Below are 24,740 nucleotides of genomic sequence, written 5' to 3' on the forward strand. Positions count from 1 at the left end.
TTTATTTTTAGGTTTAAGTATGACTGAGCATAATGTATATAAGTAGAATGTTTTGCTACTATGATTTCAAGCTATTTTACTAAGATATTATGAGTATATTATAAAAAAAAAGCATTATTGTTGGTAAATCATAAACTTAATATGTGATATACAGCATTTAGTTTATAGAGAGGGTTGAGTGTTTGTTTGTTTTTGAATTTTGCGCAAAGCTACACGAGGGCTATCTGCGCTAGCCATCCCTAATTTAGCAGTGTAAGACTAGAGGGAAGGTAGCTAGTCATCACCACCCACGGCCAACTCTTGGGCTACTCTTTTACCAACGAATAGTGGGATTGACCGTCACATTATAATGCCCCAACGGCTGAAAGGGTGAGCATGTTTGGTGGGATGGGGATTTGAACCCGCGACCCTCAGATTGCGAGTCGAGTGCCCTAACCACCTGGCCATGCCGGGCCGCAGGGTTGAGTATATTATATTAAAATGATTTTGGAGCCTTACCACATCGGTATAGTCCATTTTATCATGTCCAATCGTGCTCCATCAGATGATTGTACATCTTGACATTAGCCCTTTAGCAATGTTCCATTACAGAAGGCTTCTTTATAAGATTAACTCATCTAAAGCACATAATTTCCCCTTACATTTACTCCATAATCCACCTAATGCATGAGGATGACAGTATCACAGTGCCTGTTTTAACAGATACAACACATTAATGCTGTGCCTGGTAACTTGATCAGTATATATTTGAATGGAATAGCATGAACACCCATTTCATTCTCTTTCTGATGATTGAATAGAAGGAATGACTGGAAGATTTATATTGGTGAACCTATACCTGGGTAACCTTGTTTCCAGATGCAGATCCTTCTTGATTATGTTGCATATTTATTGCCTGGTTCATGTGGAGATTTTTTGCCACTGACCTTTGTGCTTATCATGGCTGGGGTAAGACGACTTGTAAGATGGGCATGGCAATAGGGATCTGATTTTCTGTTTTATTGCTATGTAACTAAATAATATTAAAGGCTATATAAATTATGCTTTGCCTGAGCAATGACAACATTGTTATGAGTTATTTACATAACATTTCATACTTCTCGGAGGGATGGTAAAAACATTAGATAAGGTGGAAGACATGGATAACAAATGTCACAGTTCTCATACTAAAGGAGAGTGAGAACATTTTTTTAATATTTCCTTATAAAATTAAGAACTTAAATAATAATACTAAACTTTGATATATTATCTATGTTCTGATGTTGAGTTTTTCCATATACATTGATAATAAAGTAGTTCAATTAAGTTTTGAATGTAACTCTGCGAAAGTTTGACGTGCACATTGACCTACCTGAGGTGAAAGGGTTAATCTTGTGGTACTTTCACGTGGCTTTATTTTCGTGTAACTTATTGTCATTGATAAAACTTGTTAGAAGTTGACTGTGGACAGCTATGTGCAAACTGTATGCTGTTTAGTTTGTTATGGTACAAAATTTGAATAAAAGTAGTTGTGCTTGTCTTGTGTACGGGGCATTTTGTGGTGCATATTTGGTGCATGGGGGATGTCAAAGCTCATGTCTCAACAAATCCTCATATGTACAGGATCTGGGCATTTGGGTTAATTATATCCATGGTCTACATGTACCCGCATGAAGAATGTAGAATGTGAAAGTCTCATAATTTTGTCAGTAATGATTGGTACAGGCAGTCATGTGTGACAATATTACACTACCTTGTATTTAGATAACACATCGTGAACAACTCTTAAAAATTTTACTGTACTTACTAATTTACAGCTATGTGTTGTTTTTAACTTAGTTAGATGTATAGCACATCAAAGTCTTGAATAAAGTGAGGAAAATCAATAATTTGTCTATGTTGATGCTTTTTCCAACACTTAAAACTACAGTAGGTTTAATTTATAGACATAAGTCAAAGCTACAGAAGAAATGTGATGTTCTAATAAATTTGCGCATTGCTGTATATATCACTAAACAACAGAGGGCTAAATGTACTTCATAAACATGACTCGTGTCTGGTGTTGCCTTTAGAACTACTTTTCCATCATTATTCATAATCGTTCTGATAGAAAGAATTACACATGATCTATTTCCAAACACAGTATTTTTAGTTTAGAAGATTTCTGTGAAGGATGATTGGTCATTTTTTAGAACACGCATCTTCATGTATTTTCTACAGACCCTTCACTGTATGTGGACAGTGAAGGGTTTGAAGATCATATTTAAGTGAATAAAATAAACAGATCTGAGTATATGCAGTCAGCTGACTTCATAGGTATGCGGAAAGATGTGATAGCACGAACACTGGTTTGATTTTCCATGGTTCTTAAAAATATTCATGTGGACTTATCTAACTTATCCTGATCTAACCATAACTTCTTGGGTCATACATTGCAGAGATTTCATCTTGCACTGTTGATGTTTGCATGTTTTTCTGATAATAGCAACATTTCATCTTAATTTGCAGTTGTGGGATTGAAATCTGTTGCTGAACATGCTTGCCCTTTTGGCCATGAAAGCATTATAATGTTGTGAAGAGTAGCACAAGAGTTGGTGGTAGATGGTGTTGAATATCTACCATCATTTCTAGTTATCACACAAAATTAGGGATGGCTAGTGCAGATAACTACTGAGTAGCTTTGCACAAAATTCAACAAAACATACAAATTATTTTTCATGCAGAACTTTTTGGGTAATATTTTTATTAATTGCAGTTGTCATTTGCAGACTTTTAAAAAGATAAATGAGCCACTGTTATATTCATCTTCAATACCCTCTTTGGACCGAACTGAATCACTCTTGACTGTGTACAAATCAGCTTATGGACTTGGAATGGAAGGTAAAAAATATTTCTTATTATAACTCTAAATTCTGCTTCATAAGAAAAAAAAAGGTAAAAATTTCTCATAAAAAGAAAAGTAAAGGATAGAAATAACAATATTTATAATAAGCTCTGTATTTAAGTAGATTAATTATTCATTTGTAATGGACTTCAATCCGAGTAATTTTTCTTGTGGTATGTTATAAACTAGATTTCATAATAGAACACAAAAGAATTCATAATAGTAAAAAAAATAAAGAACTAATCGTAAAAGAAATAAAGAACTAGAAACAGAAAATATTAAAATGCATTGGCATTTGTAAGTTGTGACTTTTATGAGAAGATTTATGTATAAATGTACCATAAAGGCATGAAATAGGCAATTAAAATTGTATACAACATGTCATCTATTAGAAATCATTCATTCATTGTTAAATTTGTTACTGATTTTAGGCTTTTTGATTCATGATCAGAAAACTTGTAAAAAAGAATAATACTTATAACTAATTGTGCTTGATTTGTTTCTATATTAGGAGTTTTAACAAGAATATTTATAATGATACGTATACATCTAATTTGTACTACGTCCAACATTTCTAAAATTTCCAACAGTGCACCAGTCTTTTATACCCCTTCATTTTTATGCCATTGCACCAACATGTGCTGATCATGTGACTATCCTTCACCAATCATACTGCATCACCTACACTCTACCATTCCTGCACAATCCTCACTTTTTCGATTAGAATTCTAGTGTATAAAATATGTTTTTAACTCGTTCTAAATGTGACTACAAAAGTTTGATTGTGCTTGATCACCTATTTTTATATCAGTTTCAACTTCAGGTTTTGACTTCATGTTTGATTTCCATTGTTTCTACTTGTTTGTTTTCAGTATTAGAAAATGTTAACTTTTATTTATTGTTATTTATACTGATTTTAAATTTTACTTTTATGTAACATATAAATCATTTTTAATATAATTTGCAGGAAATCCACACTATACTGAATTACCAATGAAATTTTACACATCCATTTTTTCTTTCAGTAGTACACACTCATAATCTTCTTCAACCATCCTTGTGGGGCATGTTTTTTTTAAGTAATATCAAAAGTACGGGTATTTTCAATACAGATGCTTGTTAGAAATGTACAGTTTAGTAAGTGGTATCTTCCGAAAGCAATGGTGTTTATTTTTTTTAAGTAGGACATTTTGTATAGGTTTTTCTTTTGGTGGAAAAATATTTTGTAAAGCATTTGCAATACACAAAATAATGATGGAAATATTTCTATTCTTTTTGTGATATGAACAACAAATGGTCCATTAAGGAAAATCATATATAGTCCCAAATAAGATAAAAAGTAGTTTCAGTGCAAACATTTCATAAATATTTAAGCAAAATTTTAAAATATTACAAGTAACAAAGATTATTACCCAAGTTTTTTATCTTGTCATAGTACAGATGTTCATGAAGATTTCACTAATCATGTTGGAACATAGTTAAATCATTACAGTGACTGTTACTAATGCTGTTCCTATTGCAGTGGTGGACTTTCTAAGATTTCAATTCTGACTGTATAGTATACTGCTATTAAATAAACTTTAACTAATACTGCAGAATAAATAATTAAAATTAGATTTCAGTCCTTTTAGAGAGCTTATTTTAAATTGTATATGAAAAATATTTAACTGAATTTGTAATGACCTGTTTGAAGGTTACCACTTTCATGTAAATTATCAGCTATGTAGGAGAAAAATGCTCTGTAATAATAAAACATAATTGTTAGTAAAAATATGTGCATTTATAGAATAGTTCTTGTATAAATATAACTATTAATAATTTATGTGCAATATTTGTGATCAGTTTAAAAATTTTATAAAAGAAATATTTCTCTAAGTAGGTTAAAAGAAAACTCTTCATGCATTACCTGAAGTGTTATATATTTTATCATAAAAACAATGTGGATTATTGAAAGGAAGAAAAATCCTAAATTAATTTGTTTGATTCTTTTGAGAAATGTTCTGTGTATTTTATCTTTTCATGGTAAATTATTTGTTTTACAGTTAAATTATTTCGTGATTTCTGTTAACTTTTAGTATGAAGTGTGCTTCTTCATTCCAGGATTTAGTAAAAATCTGCTCAATACAAATAACCAGAACACAGAAGAGTTGAAAGGAGGAGCTAAAACTGTTGAAAATGGAAAATTTCAAAATATAAATATTACTCAGTCTCAGGGTAAGAAAAGTCCATGTTTACATGCATTAAAATTTGAAAAATATAAAATAACTGTTTCTTTAGTTGTATGTCTACAAATCACTTGAATAAAACGATGGTAATTTTCTTTGCTGTATGTTAACTCTCTCAAAATGGGCTTGGTCAATTTGACCACACACACATGACCTCTTTGTACTCTTATGTATAAAGTCTTTATAGATTTGATACTACTAACTTTTAATATAGGATGTATATCTTCATAAAATTTGGCAGTCTTTCAGTAAACATTATTATAAGTCTTTCACATAAAAAGAAATCATATTTTTTTGTGAAGTATTTTAAATAACCTAAAAGATTTGTCCATGAATATGTATCGATTATTTGTTTTGAATAGTCCATGTGCAATGTGATTTTCATGTTAAGATCAAAAATACTTTTCTTCATCTCCAAAATCTGAGATTTGATTTGGGTATTCTCTAAAACCTCCTAAATACATTTCAGATGTTTGTTTTCACTAAACTTTTATATTTTATCTGTTATTTTCTCTACCATAACTCTATACAATGTTGGTCAATTTGACCAACCTTGTAACCACTAAAAAAAATGAAATAAATCGAAATTTCCTCTTTTTTTTTTTCTTCTTAGAATGACTTCAAATTGTAACATGAAACATTCATTTATCCTAAGTAGTTTTAAACTCATAACAGTATACATCTATTTATGATTAAATTTGATTGTTTTATTGATCTTTGGACCATGTCTAACTACTATTCATGTCATTATAAGTTATAAATCACTTGGGGAACATGAAGGTCACGTTACACCATCGAATTACGTTACTCATGAGCTGTTCGCACGTATGTCTCATGAAATATTTTTATTATATTATTATTATTTATTTTACCTAATCTAACCTAAAAGAGATGCCTATTCTTACATTTTAGTTACTTTTATAATAATAACTAAAGAATAAACATGAAAAACAAGAAATAAATTACTTACCCAAATTTTCTTTTTTCTTGCTGTCGATTGTTGATGACACGTAACCCTACTCTTTTATACTAATGGAAGTAATGCTTTAAATAATTTTTATTTAATTAAATAATGCACCAAAGAACATAGACTAATAACATGCAAGAAGTAGATAATTGCCCCTAACTCTCACAATTTTTCTAGTTTTCCAACTATGCGACAATAGCTGTTACAAATTCATCCAAGCTAGTCATTATCTTTCCTGGAAATGAAGTTTGTACTAACAGTGAAATTGACAATTCTCCATTCAGAAAACAATGTTATAAAACAGGTCATTTGATAGATTTATCCTGATGGGCATCCTTTACTGTGCATGTCACAATGTTTTTATGACTTACATTCAAAATGCTATTAATCTACTTTTTGTTTATGTTATACCAATTAGTATATCATAAAATCTTAGCTAATAATGTATAGCTTAATAGTATACAAGTTTTAAGTTCTTAATTTTATAAGGCAATATCTAAAAAATCCAGAATTTCCCCTAATGACATATTTTCTCTATGCATCTTCTCTATTTTATCCACCACCCCTCCAATAAGTATGAAATTAAATGTAAATTACTCCCTATAAAATCATCATTTCTCAGACAAAACAATTTTTTTTATAGCCTTCAAATTTGTTTGGTTTCAGAGCTATTAAATAGAAAATCAGACCCCTCTTGCCACACTCACCTGTCACATCCTCTCTTTCAGGATTTGTTAATAGTTCTCTCTCTTACGTTTAATTCTGTATTATCTACAACCGGGTTAAAGCTCAATGGATTTTGTTTAATCTCATTTCTTATGAATTGTAGTAGAAAAAGATACTTAATATTCTGAAACGTAGCTTAATATTAAAAAAACTTCTTGAAATTTTGTTATAAAGAAATTTCACCAGAAGCTCGTACTAGTTTTAAACCAGAAAAATCTTGCATGACTAGTATTTAATGCACCCTTAAGGGCTAACATGATGCTCTTTATGTGGTATTTTTGTACATAATGTCCTACCAATTGGTTATAATTATGTCCAATACACTTCTGATTCAGGTGTAATGAGTAGCGCCCTGGTGGGCTTAATTGTGGGAGTTTCAATTAAAACTACTTATTACACCAAATTTATTTATTGGAGGATTTGTCATGACGAGTGGAGCCACAAGTCGGTAACTAGAGGTAGTTTACAGTTAGACTAGAGAATTAGTCTTGGGCCAATGGTGAACACTTACAATAACTTTTATTAATCATTAATTCATCTAACTAACAGTTGATAAAGACAAAACTTCATTTATGAGAAACAAACATAAAATGGCTTTTAACTCAATTAAAATACTTGTAATATCTTCAGTATACACTTCCATTAATACACATAGATATATTTCAACATAATATCTTCAGTATACACTTTCATTAATACACATAAATATATTTCAACATAACATTTTATAAAACATTGATATTAACTGACTGAAAGAGAATAGTAAAGTTTACTTACAATGGTGTTGTATTCGGAAATTGAATAATGTTAGAAACCTTCATGTTGCCCAAGAGAATCTTCAACACTTCAGAGTAGCTTTTTCTGACTCCCGGAGGAACTGATTTTTCAGCCCCTGACATGGGTTTATAAAGCAAATTTTCTGTGTATTGTCTCGATCATCTAAATAGGACACAGCATCACCCGCAAGTAGTCCTGTGATCCTATTGGACACTTTAGGGGAATCCCCGGGCTATTCCAAAACCATAATCAGAACTCTCAAGTAATTGGTTACAGTTAGGTTGTGTTAGCCGGTCACCTATTTATTTGTACTGCTACACCCATGTGCTTTAAGTGATATCGCCTCAAAGCGCCTATATCGCTCGCTAAACCAAACTTTTCTGTAGCTTCCCTAGTTCTAAAGGGTTGAGGTCAACCATTCATCAACCTGTCACAAGCTCTAGTACACTCATCTTGTTCCTAGGCAACACTTCTTACGTAGCTTAACCTTGTTTTTCTAGTTCATCCACGTTTCTTAGTTGTTTACAAAAAATACAACTACTAATTTAACTTTATTCTTAAACTTTCTAAATTAATAAAAAGTCCTAAAAACGTTGAAGCAATTGTAGATTCCCTCGAAAATAACCCAATTGCATCACAGGATATGTTTGCAGAAAAATAAGTTAAACATGTACAGAAGTTTACAATACAAATAAAAAATATTTATTGAGATTACTCGGATAAGGGAAAATGCTGTCCTAGTGTCTTTCAAAGGTACCCAGCTTCTAAATGCACTTAAACAGCTACTTTGACTGTTGGAGCCACAGCCAAAGACTGGAGCAAGAATAATATATTGCACTTGCAAGTCAGAGTGAAAGATCCTAGATTACTTGCATCAGGGATTTGTTTCTGTTACAGTTCAAGGAAGATAAACCTTGAGCTCTTAGTAACTTGGGTATAACCCACATCCCAAAGGAAGATGCAGTACCAGGGTCAAGCAAGTATGTGCCTTTACTAAGTAACTGCGAATATGTAACCTTTGCCTAGGATAGAGGATAAATGCAAGTTTACAACCTTCCACATCCTGTTTACAAAGATGTAAACTTACTAAATACAAAACAAAAGCATGAATATGTTGAACAGTTCACCTGAAGTAACTGGAAGGGTGAAATATAACAGTTTTTAAACTGTGACAACAAATCAGTTCACTTTCAAATGGCTTATTTTATTTGTCATTTTGGGTAAATCAAAGAAACACTGCTACCTTTGAAACACAGATAGAAGAGAAAAATATTCACATGTGAAAATTTATTTTAATGATTTGTTGACATGCAATTTAAAAAGTTCGCTAGATACTGAGCAACATAAGAAAATGTCTGATTGCTATTAATATTAATAGAATAATGTGCAGGATAATAAAAGTAAATAAATTGAAAAAGAAGACAGTAACTAGAATATTTTCAGAAGATAGACTTTTCTTCATTAGGAGTGAACTAGAAAATTGTTGGATTAAAAGGCCCTTCAAAGTGTTATTTTCTACCATTATTAAACTTATGAGTTAGGACTAATATTTGAAGACTTAGCTTATCTTAAATAAAATAAAGTGAACTTTTGTTAATATTATATTTATCCTATGCTGATATAATATGAAAACTAGTTTTGACAGATTAATTTTAGTGATACATGTAATTTACTTTTAAGCCTTCAAACTTGACACTTCTTCTACCATGTTTACAACTGATTTACAATGACTTAAGTTTTGTTAAAGAATGTGTACTGTGGGTATGGTTTCTTTATAAACTAATTAAGAAGCTAGTGTGAAATCAGTGTTAGTGCTGAAGTATGAATTGAACTGAGATTCCAATTTTATCAGTTATTTGTTCAGTTCACTAAAACTGTAATCAAACGAATTAAACTTTGAAGCTAGTTAAAAAGTAAGATATTTCGACTGTGTCAGAAATGTCCAGATACCAAATTGAACTTGTGATATGTCCCACCCAATGAGTTCATGGGAACTAACTAAGAATAAACACATACAGTGTGCAACAAATGCACAATGACTTCACAGCATTTAATGTAACCACATGCAAACTTCGAAATCTGCTAAAACATTATGTACTGTTTAGGCATGGGATAGGCAAACTACATATCATTTTCAAAAATGCTCTGAAATCTTAATGATATTGATTGAAATTTTTTTTGGAATGATTATAGTCTTTCATGTATGATGGGTAAGTGAACAATTTGATTATGATTTTGTTGTGCCAGTTGAGAAGAATTTGGGTATATCACATATTTATAAAGTGTTTTCACATTTAAATGCCAGTGGATACCAAGAAAGTTCTTTTGGAACTAGATCAATACTTTGTTCAAGCAAGGTAATAAACCCTACTACGAACATTGTGCAACCCATAATTAGTGTCAAAAGTTAATTTTTTTTTTTACCTCAAAATATATTTCAGATAGATACTCAACTTTCTGCACAACAAAGAGCTGTTATTTTATGCACTGCCATGAAGATTTTTGTGCATGCCACAAGCCTTGAATGAAGCTCCCACCTTATTAACCTGTACTGAGCCATCCTATGATGTAATCATCACTAGACTATATCCCTCCACCAGTAGGAGGGTGACACATCCTCCATGAGCACTAGCATTGAACCAAAGGCTCATTTTTAATGAGGCAAAAGAAATACACCAAAAGTGAGGAGAAAGGGTGGGAGGTTATATAGAAAGGTGAGTATCTCTCTGAAATGAATTTTCAGGTAAGGAAAATGTTAATTTCAGAACATATACTCACCTGTCTGCACAACAGAGACAAAAAATCTGACATTGATAAGATGTTGGAGGGGCCATGTAGAAGAAAATTTACAAAGATGAATTTCTTTCTGAAATCATAGTGTCAGAATGGATAAAATCATAAATCATGTCATCCGTTTGAAATTGAAAGAGGGGGTAACCTGGTGGGGCATCATTCAGTGAGAGACTATGTCTTTTTCCTGCAGAGAATACTGTTTGCCCATTAATGGTGATAGAGTAAAATATATTGTCAAAACAAACTTTTGTGTGGTTCTAAGGTCTTGCATAGGTGGGTGGAATGTAAGATTGTTCAACTGGCCATTACCCCTCAGGAGGTTGGCTGAGCGTTAGTGTGTATTGTGGCTATGGCAATAAATTAGGCTGTACTGTATTGGAGATGTATGTATAGAACATTATCAATAGAATAATTAGGTGCAAGGAGAAAATATCCCAGACCTTCATCCCAAGGAGAACACTGCCTAATCACTGGATTGGAGTTCATCTTAGTACACACTTGCAGGAAACACCCAGCCCTACTTCCTGTTGAGGTGTACATCTACATGATCTCTTACTAAAGATTCTCCTGTTACTCCACTTGAAGAAAGAGAAGGAATTCACATGGGGAAGAACACCAGAGAGGTGCTTGCACCATACAGGAGTCATCACATCTGCATAAAGTCTCACACTAATAGACTGCACAATGGATTACCATGAATAGAGACAGCAGGCACTAGCCAGGTGTGAGGGCAGGCTCACACCTGGTGCAGTCCATTTTTTTTTCCTGAAATACAACCCTCAAGATAAAATTGATATATATGCCAAACAGCAGGCATTGAGCAGGAGCATATAAGCTTAACACTTTTAGATTTTTCTTATCCTTCATTCAAAATAGATTTCAGGAGAGTGATGTATTCCCTGTAAGGTAACACCAGCCATTTGGTGGATTCCATTGTTTACATAACATATATTTATATTGAATAAGATGGATGTGAGACCTGTAAAAAAGGGGAAAATATACAACTCGCATTCACAGAGTTTCTGTGAAGATTGTAGAATGGCAACTGGAGGGAGATGAAACTACAGTGTGATGTAAGTAATGTGACACGATCAAATGTTTTGGGGATCATCCACATCTACATCTGTAACATTTCAGGCAGGGAATATTGACAATGGATAGTGCCTCCATCTTGGTAGATAAAAGAAATGACATTGTAGGTGTCTCAATGGATCATTATAAGAAGACAAGATAAAATTGATATAAATTGTGTGATTATGGTGCTATACCAAGCTACGGCAGTTATCACTACGTGTGTGGGTGTATGTGTCCCCTTCCATGTATGTACTTGTGTGCATACTCTTGGCACCTAAAGCATTAAATACATAATTTACTCCTTCAAAGAGTACATATATTTTTCTATGAATCTAGACAGTCCCAATTATAACTGATACAGTTGTTAGAACAGTAAGCCTTGTTTGTACTTGTTAATTGAAATTTATGTTTTGGATTTAGAGTAAACAAGCTGTGCCTAAAAGTTTAAGAACTAGAACTTCACAAGAAAATATAAATTTGGAATTATATGAATAAATTTATGATTAAAAGAAAACTTGTATGCTTGCTTTAAAGTTTTTGCCGAGTAAAGTTATGAAATATCCTTTTTTTTTTTTACTTCTCATTATATGCATTGAAACAATTTATGCAGTAAGAAATGTATATTAAAAACTTTGATTATGTTATTTCTGATTATTATATGTTTTTTGCACCTCTATAGGTGTTCTGGAAAGTATGAAAATGATAGAACCTGTATTGTGGGGTTTAACGCAAGACCAGTTTGCTGAACTGGTCACTTCCCTTAACACACTTTATGAACAGGCTGGCCTCGGGTCTTTCCACCCATCTTTTAGTTGTGTTCCTGGAGTACCAGCAGGTATTTTAGTCACTGGAACATCTGGTAAATATAATTTAACACATTCATTAAAATACTGTAGTGAAGTTAACAGCAATGGTTAAATTTTTACCAGTGGCACATTTGGTTTTTAGAGAGAAAAAATATAATTTTCCTCTTGTACTTCTGACTGCAGAAGGAGCATATTTAAATTTGTCATAATAAAATACCGTACCTGAATGTATACAATCTCATATTGAATATCCATATAGCTGATAATGCAATAACTTTTGTAGATGAAAGATAAAAAAACATTAAAAATACATGTGTATTTTTTCAAAAGACCATCTCTGTGGATTAACTACTATATATTAATACTAGAGATTGAATGTTGTTTATTATTGTTGTACTCTTCATAGAATCTTTTTTGTTTAGTTATATAACTACTTCTGTTTGTTGTTTGATCAAGTAGCTTTAAACTTTAATTCCTCTTGCTGCAGTATGTAGGTGTGTTGCTTAATTAGTATAGAAGAAAGAAAGCTAAAACACAAAGTAGTTAGTAACAAAATAAATCAAATTATTTAACACTTCTGTTGAAAAGTGTTGTTTCCTGTCAAGAATAGCAAAACTAAGAGCAAACTTCAACCCATCTGTGAGACAGAATGCTTTACTGATTTTAGTAGCTTTAACAAGTAGTTCGTGAAGATCTTATAACAGTGTTAAATAATTGTGAAAATAAAAAATGTATTTGCCAAAATCATTTGAAACTTTGTATAAATCATAAAAAATAACCCTTGTTTCATAGTGTTTGAAATTTTTATGTTCAAAGCCAACGAGTGAATGAAACCTGGCAAGTCATATGTTAAATACAAAGGCTCCACTACAAGCAGACTAGCCATAAAGGATCACCAGGAAATTTTTTAGTTGGACTGATCCCAAGAAACAAATTCTCATTAGTCTTGAGTGAATAAAATCCCAAATTAGCAGTTATCACTAGATTGTAAGCACTGTCATTGCAACCCACCACCCCTTTCACACCTAAGTGTGACCATGCTGACCTCAATAATTTGCTATAAACCTGTTGCTGAACAACTTCTTGGTAAACAAATAAAAATTGTCGCCTGCCCCCTATGTTTTCCTGTATGTGGATAAAACGTTCTGACAACAAACATTTAAAGAAGCCACCTGGTTGCTGAAGGTGTCACTGGTCATGGAAATTATGTAGTATAACTTAGCATAACATAAAGTTTGTTGGATGTGTACTGTAAATGATAGACACTCTCATTTAGTGTTAGTTAAATAGTAGTTTTTTTATGAATTAAATTAATGATTTTTATGTTATGTTATAAATCAAGTTTATGTTTTTAGTCTGGCTCATATTTCTTTTTTTTTTGTTGTTGTTCAGGCCTTCTTGGTGAACTTAATCAAGTTCCTGTAACACAGTTTGTGCCTAAGGACAATCTCAGTACAGAGGGAACACTTTCCTCAGAGAACAGCAACTTTTCTTGTATTTCTCTTTCAGAGGTATTCAGTGCATATCATAGACAAATAACATTTGTTGATTGCCTTGAGTGACAACAGAATGAAATTTTGTACATATAGTTATTTGTAGATAAAAACATTGTTAATGAAAAAAAAATTAAATACTGACATTAGAAAATTGTCATGTTTTTTGATTAGTGGTTATTTTCCTACAATAATTTCATTTGCACATATGATTATTTGTTATTAACTTTGAAATTTTCTTCTGAATTAATACTTATTTTTGATTTACTGTCTGTTTGACTAATCAATATAAGTTTGTGTTTTGGGGAATGTATTTGATTTGTATGGACTTCTTGAGTCGTTTAGTTTCATTTTCAGATAATGTTTCAACCTGCAAGCTAACTCGATCATATTTAGTTTTGTGTGCTAATTGTCCATCCTCTTCCATTGATTGATCTGTCATTTTACACAATTATTTTGATTAGTTTAATTATTTACACAAATAAAATTTATAGCTCATTCTTTGAATTTATTAAAGCCAATTTCTTTGCTTATATTAGCAATGAGTTTTATGTTTTCCATTCAGCTTGATATTGTTTAATGCATTGTTTTGATGAGATGCAATTTAGTTGCATATTTAATCAGAATAAAAATAGTTACATGAAACTTAGATGTTATTAGTTAAGAAGTAAAGTGTACAGTTAATTATGAGCCTTAAAATGATTTCCTAGGTTTTGCCATAAACATAGGTAAAATATTCTTTCAGAACTACTTTTAGTGAGGTGGTTTGTAAACATTTGTTAAGACACAGGTTGCCCACTGCTTAAACGTTTTTTTTATGTATATAGGAAGTACATTTCTGATTAAATTCAGTTATTAAATACAGTTATAAGTAGTTAACATTGTTTCTTACTTTTCAGTTGAGTTCTCCAGCTGCCTCCCATTCTGCTGGTATCTCCACCTTGACCTCACCTCAAAAGATTACCTCCTGTGAAGAAGATGAAGAAGATGATTTTAACTGGGACAAACTTCTGTGATGAAATGGTTAACATTTATTTCATGAACTGAGATAAAATATTTAATTAAGAATGCTCACATATACAAACACACATACATACACACACACACACACACACACATATATATATATTCATTTTTTATACTAGTACTAAGGTAAGCTAGTAAAAGCTACAGCAATATACAAGTAATGTTTAAAAGGAAAGTGTATAATTTACTAATTATCTCAGAATAGTGCCTAATGATATTACAGAATAAAAATATTCCTTTTTAAGTACATCTTATACCTCATTATATACTTATACATGAACTACTATCTATTTGTAGGAAAAGTCATAGATTATGTATTTTTAATTTGTTTTGTGCTGAAACATTGTTTTCTTGATTAAAGTAGTTCTAGTGACATAATACTAATTAAATTAATCAGTTTTTAAAACGTTATTGTAAAAACATTCAGATTACTGAAATGGAAAATTAAAACAACTTCAAGTTTTAATCATATGAAATATCAGATCAAGCATAAATTGCTGTAAACTTTCTTAGATTTCAGAAAAGTTTAAACAAGCTTTTAATAAGAATAGATATGATTAGAAAATAATTTTTCTCTTTCATTCACACACTTGTTTGTCTTCACTTAGATCTGGTGCTCTGTTTATGTAGCAGTTTTTGTAAACAGTCTCTGTAAAGTAATATTTTAAATCATTTGTGGCAATGGTAAGTAAAACTTGTTATCCACAACAATCTAGATCTAAAAAATTTGTAGATGGGTTGCTTTTGCACCAGTGTGTGAAGTTTAAAAGCAAACAATTAATTTAAATTGTATGTTTTCAGATAAGATGTGATCAAAGTGATTTTGCTGACCTCAGAGTTGTTTTTTTTACTTAAACATAATTTTTTGGGTATTTGATTTTTTTTGTATAGCATTGTAACAATTAACACCATAGTAGTGCACAATTATTACATTTTGAGTGGTATAAAGGCAAAAAAACTTGCTGATACATATACTTCAAAGTTTATAGGTAGCTTGTGTGTCTGTAATATGTGATTAAAAAAGTATTTAGAATTTGTAACTTGTGTTTAATTTAGGTTTAATAGAAAACACAAACTGGAAATTTTTTGACTTCCTCATAGCCAACATAGGAAAGACAAAATAATGGTTGGTTTAATAAATGATATCAGATATCTAGACAGGAACAAATAATGTGTTATAATATGTTAGAATCTTATGTATGTTGGCATTTCTCATGTGTAGAATGTTTTGGCAAATTTCATAAGTTGTTTAGCTCAGTGACAGGGATTCAAACTTATGACCCTCACATTGTTAGTTGAGTGCCCTATCCACCAAGCCATGCCAGGCCCACTTTCTGCTACTACTCAAAAAAGAAAAGAAAAGTAAGACTCTTGAACTGTGTAGTTGGACTTACTGCTTAGATGACAACAGTTTTTCTGGCACGATATTTGCTTTTCTATTTGGAAGATAATTTTTTGTAGTTTTCAAAATTAGACAGCACTTAGCAATACTACTATATATTTTATTACAAATACAAAAGAATACCAATTGTATCATCTGCTTAATTTTTATGTTTATCCTTAAAATTGAAAAATTATCCAAACTTTTTAACAGCTATTCAATGATTTTTATCTTTATTAAGTAAGATTGGATCAACTGTTTGTTTTAGTTGTTCCTGCGTGAAAACTATTTCTGTGTTGGAGAAATTTAAAATATTCATTGTAAACAAACAATAAATATTTTGTTACAAGCTCATGTGATACCTTGTTTTTGTGTTATGCATGATATTTATTCAGTATCAAAAATTTTTCATGCTGTTTCTGTATATTACTAACAACTACACGACTTGACCAGCTCATGTTTTTGATGCTGTTTCTGTATATTACTAACCACTACATGGCCTTTACTAGTTGAAGTTTTTTCATGTTTTTATAAATTTTACTAACAGAAATATCAGGTATGGCTTAAATTTTTAGATGATTGTGAAACGTTTCGATAGACAAGAACAAGTATTTTCTTACTGTATTCATTATTCATAGCCAAATGGTCACATCTTACTTAACACCAAGATGTCAAGTCTGACGTTTTCATCTGCATATAGACTTGTGTTGAGTAACGTTATCTGTTGACTAGTAAATAGCAAGTGTTGACCATCCACTTTTACGTGTTTGGTTTAATGATCAGGTGTTAAATACAAAAATAAATGTGTCTTTTGAATAACAAGAGATATTACATCAAATGCAATAATTCTGATGTCAATTAAACAACATAGTTCCATGAGAAGTCTCTGTATTTATAAACCACTTTATTTTTGTCCCATTCCGAGACTGTATAGTGTTTCTCATAATTTTTGTAATAATTTTTGTTTTCAAAATATCTTTTTTAGAAAGATGTTTTTAGTCATTTCAAATGAGAAGAATGTGTCATTGGCAGGAAGATAAATAAACTGATTTTCGTATCAATACTTTAAAAAGTAAAATATATCACACTTTTTCTGTTTAAAATGTATCCTTGCCTCTAGCAATTCAGTATACCACACGTTGCTAACTGCGCATGTGCAATGTAGTGTACAGTTCATAAGTATCCAGGAATATGACAGTAATTCAAATTGTAACATTTACACTGTGTGTTGGATTTACAGCTATAATAAACTATAAATAAAATTCTGAGCCTAATTTATTTTTGCTTCTGCAGACCACTTGCATTCATCAGGTGAACAGTTACAGCTTGTTAGAATAAAAAACTACAAAATGAGTGACATCCACCAAGTTCTTATTTTTATCTTGTGCAGATCCACTGAGTGGTGCAATACTTGCACATTTAATTTTTTATTGGTTTGTTATAATATCTCTTAGTTTATTTAAAAAAAAAAGAAATTTTTTTGCCACAGTATTAAGTCTTTTATGTATATGTCTTTCAATATATACATGTGATACTCGTATTTGAAATTTGGCTGTATTTTTTTTGAAGTTGTTTAGTTTTAATCTTCAGACGTTATTTCTCTACGTTTTAGATATGTATTGTTCCAGCACTTTATATTTTTTGAAACAAGGTATTGGAACATTGTTTGTTAATGCAAAACTAAAACACATTGTTTTAAGATATGTGTTTGAGTCTGTAATAAAATATTGTTTGTTTTATTGTCTTATTCTGTTGTTTCTTTAGTTCTTTTGTAAATATATAAATGTACATAAACATGCATGTATAAAAGACAACAAGAATAATTGCTAAGTGTTACTCTAGATAATAAAGTTTGGTTTGAAGGAAAATCTATTGCAAATGTACAATGTTTTGACAAGCATTTTTTCATGAAAGAATGAAGTGATTTTCAAGAAAACATCTAATGCCGATAATGTATAGATGAGACTCCTGTCTTATCAGCTTTTCATTCATCTGTGATAGTTTTGTGGTTATGTTTTTAATTTATATGAGTTTTATATGACCTCTTCAAAATTCAAATAGATACCAAGGAACTGAAATTGGTAAACCATGGATATCCCTATTTCACTAACCCTATTAACAAACAATCTTAGAACTTAGAGTTCTTTTTTTCTAACCATTTTTAACACTTCCAAACTACTTTCACTTCATCTTGCAATTCTGCATAACATAATTCAACAATCTGTTACACAGGCCTGCGATGGTTTTACTGTCTTGAAATTTTTACATGTTCTACAGTAATTCCTGTAAGCTGAATCTGCAAATGATATCCATTTTTCTCCATCATGTACAGATTTTTCACAAAATGTCATATGTATTTTTATATAAGTGAATCATTTTGATTGAAATTGGGTTACATTTTGTTATGCTTAAAATGTTGACAACCACTGGCTATAGATTTCTCTAGACCAATTGCGACACGAGAGTCATATTGATCATTCTAGAACCCACGAGAAACACACCACTAGTATACAAATGGTTAAGAGGCTTCATGATGTGTCATTTGTGGTTAGTATTTGTTTGTGCGTGCACTTTGACATAATATTTTTCTTTTCAATATTATTTAGTTGTTGCAATGACAACAAGATGTTGTGTAAATAACCCAAACATATTCTGTTGTATTTGTGGTGAACTTGTGAAGAAACAAAACATTACTTGATCTAAGTAGGTTTTTTTCTTCCCAATTTGTAAAACATCCTTGCGGGATAGAAACAAATGAATATTATTTTTGAAATCTGAGTAAGTGAATTATGGAAAATCTGTTATTAAAACCAGAACAACTTTTATGAAGTTTAAATTCACAGGCCTGTGTTATTTGACCTCCCAACATTGACCTGGTGAAGTTCTTTGCTAGCAGTATAAAATTCATTTTTAAACCACAACAGATGTATGAAGTTGGTTACACTATCCAAAATGAATCTTTATGCACCAACTAAAACATCTTTTAAAAATATATAAATGGTGAAAAGTGTATAGGAAAAATGTTGCTTAGGATCATTTGTAAGAGATGTAAGATGTTGTCTTGCAAAGATGTTTCTAGTTTGGGTTAATTAACTTAGATTATTCAGCACTTGATATTGAGGTTTTTTATGGCATACTGTAATTATCATCTGATAGAATGTATGGCCAAAAGATAATTTTAGAGATCCTGTACATTCTGAATAATTTGACAAATCTGGCATTCCACAAACATAGAAGAAACTTAAAAAATGGTTTTAATAATACCAAAGGATTCCTCATTGTACCATTTAAGTATAGAAAATGATAGAAAGTATTTAAGTAAACCACTGTCCTATTATAATTTCTTTCAAATTTATAGAACATTTAAATCTTGACCATTTAACAACATGCATACATTGAAGATGCACTATTAGTATAAAGTATATATACATGTATATGTAACTTTTTATGTGTGTCATGGTTAACTTGTTAAAAATAACTTTATTCATGAAAGCTATATGAATTGTATATCATTTATTACAGTTTTTTATCTCAGATTAGCAGTATTGTATGTTTTAACAAAATACATATCTTTTGTATTGGTTCCTCATGTACCATAGCTAGGAAACAGTATAATTGCATTAAAAATGCCCAATTCCTTATCATGAGGTTTATGAACATGAAATACATATAGATACACAAACTTATATTTTATGTGGCTGAAAACACTATAATAAATTGTATTAACATTTATTTATTTGAATCTCTGAACTTGAAGTATTGGTACTATCAGAAGAAATTTATATATTTACAGTACAATATACATATAAAACTGATAAACAAGAAAAACTGTAAATAGATAGAATGCTTTGACCAGTTGTATTAAAGTGTAAATAATATCATTAAAAGGTGGCTGCTTTATTTGGAAATGCTTTGAGTTAAGCGTATGATACTTAATATAGCTATGTAGCAATATACTTTAATAAAGTTTCTGAAAGTATACACTAATAATCACAAGCACACTGGAATTAAAAAATAAAACCATCAATAGTGGTTGATAAATAATGAAAAGTTATTGAATACACCATCTTTTCAAATGATTTAAATTTATGATGTCAGAAAAACACGAAGGTTCAAGAATTCTTAATATAAAAACCCTATAACCCGAGCGCTTTCAAAACGTGGACCTTTCTTCTTCAGGGGTAAATTGGGAATGGTAGTGTAATCAAATGAGTGATATATATAAAGGGAGTTATGTTTTGTATATTTTTAATGTACCGTTGTTAAGTGTATCTCATTTTTAGTGCAACATAACTGGAGACGAGTATTATGTAAAAAGTTGTTCGAAATTTTTTGCTTTACAAATGGTCAAGAAAAACTGTACTTAAGTGTTGTTAAAGTAAAATAAAGGTGACACATGGAGATTGACTGAACTAGAAATGGTAAACAGATCAATTTATAAAGACAGGAATGAAAAATTATCATAAATAAATAATATGTATTAGAAAGATTAGGAGTAAACATTGAGAGTTCACACTACGTGGAAAACATTAAATAAATAAATACTACGTTGTTGACAGGGAACACACCAGTGATCAGAGATCACTGATTCCAGTTCTAGATTTATTCCACTAGGTTGAACAGTATTTAGATTAGCAACCCAATAAGCTTCTTTTATCTCTGTCAGATTTAGTTTTAAAGTTGGTTTCAATGCCGATTAGAGTAACATTGTTAACAGAATGACTGGGTTGGTTGAAGTGTTGATCAACAGGGAGATATTTTTGTTATTAATAGAAGACTTATGGTTGTTGAAATGTTTTGTAAGAGTTGTTTGGGTATGTCCTACATACTGGTGATTGCTTTTTTACACTGTATAAGGTAAATGGTATTGTGTGTGCAAGTAATTTCTTTAGAAATATTAAAGTTTCTCTGGTTGTGTTTGTCAGGAAAAGTCAGAGGTTTTTATGAATTTGCAGGTTTGACAACAAGCTTTATTACATTGATGACAAACATTCTTTGGTGGGGTGTAATTCACTTTTGCATGAACAAGGGTATCATTTAAACTTCAGGAAATATCTGTTTAAGGCAAACATTCAGTTGTAGTAGATGAAAATATTTTTCAGAATGCTTGAAATGTTTCCAAGTTTAAAGTGGTAGGTAATAACAAGAGAAATTCTATTTGAAACTTTAGTGTTATTACTTTGTTTTAAGATGTTTTCCCACTTAATGTTGTCAGCTGTCTCTACTTTTGAATTAGTAGACTTAGTGCTAAATTTAAGTGAGAGCAACCAGAACATTTGTTCGAGGCTCTGAGTTCCTGAGGGGTTTCACAGTCTAGGTTAAAATATATAAATAATTTTGTTTTTTAAATTGCAGTATCAGAGTTTGAAATCCAGTTTGTTTGTCTCAAGACTGCGCAAACTAAACAGTGGTGTCTCCTACTGTTCGTGTGTCTCCAAGAAAATGACAAGGAAGAGAACATGTGCATCAGAGAGACAGAAACAAAAGGAGAAACTTAGTAGTGCTGCAAAATTTTTAAAAAAAAAAGAGAAGCAAGTCAGTGAAAGATGTCTGCTGAAAAAAATTCTGACTGACCATCATCAAATTTCAAGTTTTAAATCTCTTAAAGATGAAGTAATGATAACAAAGGAACTTGAATGACTGTTCAGTGAGAGTTTTTGTTGAAGTTATGGTGAAAGAGTTTTGTCTAATAATTTCATGACTGTATTGTACACTAGTTATTCATGATAAACCATTGAAGTGAATTAGGTGTTAAAGTCAGTCAAACACATTCAGCATTGTTATAACAGTATAAATGTTGGTAAGTGTTAGCTTGGTGTCAATAGCCATTTGACATACGAAATAAGTATTTTCTATTCATCAAAAGTAGGTACAATGAGTCTTAAATATGTTTCACTTGTATTTCTTTCAAATTATCAGTCCCTGAATTTTTAACTACTGAAAAAATGTGTCTGCTTCAATATAAGTCAATTTTTATGTGCTGAATGTAGTTAAAGTTGGCTGCAGTGCCTTATTCAGTCTCTATTCCTTGACTGCATATTATCTTTCGCTTTGAGGGTAAAATAACCTGGATGGTTTGGTAGTGCAACATAAATAGGGGCATTCTTAAAGCTGGACTATTTATCTTCAAAATAAGTAACTTTTTCAGTAGCACAAGAGGACAGTCAAAGGCTGTAATGTGAGAACTAACTCCACTCTGGTATGGGGAATGTATTTTGATTCCTTATCCTGAGGCATATGACACCTGAATGTAGCTCTGGATAAAATAAAGGAAAGGCAATTAGTAAACAGCACCCATAGCCAACTCTTGAGCTATTTTTGTTTGACAAACAGTGTGGAGCATAATATTTTTTTTTAAGAAACATGATACGAATGATGGACCTAAGATCCATAGTCCAGTATGCTGATCACTGGGTTTTTTCAGCCTATTATACATATAGATTTAAATAATGATAATTTTTATTTCAGTAGTAATGGCAGTACCATTTTTAAATAACTGTTATAATTACATAATAATAAATAATTCCTTATTAAATACAACTATTAAATTGAAATATAATATTAATATGCTACAACTGTTAGGTATGGTTAAGTATATCCATCAATAAAACAAATATTTGAAGGTATTGTTTCTTAAGATAAACATAAATACTTAGTTGCCAATATTGTGCTGGTTTTCCCTACAGTTTGCAGTCTTTATTATCATGATTTGTGAAACAAACATCTAAAAATTTGTATGTTTGTGTTAATGACACTGAGAACTGTGAATAATTCAATAAAAAAATATTATTAAATTATGTTCAACTTCAGGGATCTTGATAGAGTTTTTAACTCCTGAAACTCAAGCGAATGCTGCTAGTATCTGGCTGAAAATCCCGATTTACCCATCATATGGTGACGGAGTCCATTAACATTTATGTTTCTTTGGCTGAAAACTAATCCAAACCATGTTATTATCCACCTTTTATAAACAGACTTGAAACTCTTTAAGGTATAGTGATAATTATTAAGGCATCATGAAAATAATTCCAGCAGAATGCACAAAAATTACAGATTTAAAAAATAGAAAAGAGATTATGATAATAATAAATATTCAAAAATTTTATCATTTTTAATATCATTTTGATGCACCATCAAATCATGTTGATTTCACTTATGAGCAGGTATGTATGAATATATATGTAATAATAATGTTTTGACTTGATAAATTATAAATTTAATTCTTAAAAGGTTCTTATTTTGGTTTAGTAAGATTATGTTGTAATAAAAGTAACATAGCTCTGTGTGGTATGATGTCTTACATTTAATGTATTTTATCACTTTGTTTGATGTTTAATGCAAAATCTATTGTAGCTCACCTTTTGGATCATCATGTCACTATTTGGTTTGTAGAAGAAGTGATGAAAAAACTTGCATTTATGATGATCATCTTAATTATCCCTGGTGCTTTGTTACTATGGAAACCTATAGGGATTTTCTTTTGGTATTTTTTTCAGTATGTTCTGCAATAGACGCAGGTTCTTACCATGTTGTGGTTACTAAGGAAACCTAAAGGTTTTTTTTTCTTTCATGTTAGGTCAGCTCACATATATATTCCTTGGTTAATTAATACAAGCACTAACCAATGGATTTCAAATAAAACCCAAAACTTGAGGGCTTTTGAATAGTTCACTATTCTTCTGAAGAAGACTTTTGGGTCTCATTTCAAAACCATTACAACTTTTGTATGTGATCCTATGCTAATTTCTTAATCGGAAGTACTAACAATGTCATAATTACTATGGAAATCCATAGGAATTTTTCTTTCGTGTTCAGTCAGCATATATATATCCCCTGCCTAATTAATACCAGCATGAAGTAGTGTTTTGGTTACTTTGATGAAGTTCGTGCAAATTTGGAATAATTTTTACAATTTGTCATGCATGGTTATGGAGTATCCCTAAATAAAAGTGTCTTTGTTTATATAAAAAAGAAACAATACAGAATATCAGAACATTTGAGCATAACTGTATTTGCTGTTTAATATGTTGTATCATTTGTGAAACAAAATATATTACATTTCTCTGCAAGGCTAGATGTGATCTGCATTTCTTTTAAAGAACTAATCAAAGATAATAGTACTGGAAAAGTTCGGATAACGGTATTATCACATAATGAGGAACATTTTTGAATATGTTATATTGAGGTTTTAAGTGCTGATTGGTAGAGAATTGAATTTTGAGATGTAATTTGGGGGGGGGGGCATGCCCCTTTGTTATATAATTTTTCACTAGAATCACGGTCATATGATAATTGAATCTTAATCATTTCTAGCTAGTTTAGTTGTTGGTTATAAACTTTTATCTATCATGCTGCTTAAATTTACTTGGGTTTTGCTAGGAATTGATTGTCTGTATAGCAATTTATTTTGTTATTCTTTGTATTTCTCCTTCTGTATTTAGTTTATTTTTTGATTGCATTAAAGTAACATTTTCTTGTAAAGCTACTGTGAGTAGTTTGATGGGAATTTATTATTGATAGTATTTCTTGTTGTGACAATATATGTTCACTTACTGCTGTAACATGTATGATCATGAGATGTGTCAGTTTTATATCAGTAAATTTGTGGA

At 30.8% G+C, this 24,740-nt stretch overlaps 1 protein-coding gene across 1 annotated transcript in view; it reads left to right on the forward strand.

Moving 5' to 3' along the window:
- The window catches only part of LOC111085244 (forkhead box protein J3-like), a 31,641-nt gene extending 13,763 nt beyond the window's left edge, over positions 1-17,878 (forward strand). Inside the window, exons 4-8 of the mRNA XM_022382918.1 lie at positions 2,748-2,859; positions 4,964-5,077; positions 12,105-12,284; positions 13,624-13,742; positions 14,624-17,878. Coding sequence (XP_022238626.1) covers positions 2,748-2,859; positions 4,964-5,077; positions 12,105-12,284; positions 13,624-13,742; positions 14,624-14,740 — 642 coding nt within the window. The 3' untranslated portion in view covers positions 14,741-17,878. The remainder of the gene's footprint in view (positions 1-2,747; positions 2,860-4,963; positions 5,078-12,104; positions 12,285-13,623; positions 13,743-14,623) is intronic.
- Positions 17,879-24,740: the final 6,862 nt, after the last annotated feature.

The sequence above is a fragment of the Limulus polyphemus genome, unplaced genomic scaffold (genome assembly GCF_000517525.1).
Source record: "Limulus polyphemus unplaced genomic scaffold, Limulus_polyphemus-2.1.2 Scaffold293, whole genome shotgun sequence".
NCBI lineage: Eukaryota > Metazoa > Arthropoda > Merostomata > Xiphosura > Limulidae > Limulus > Limulus polyphemus.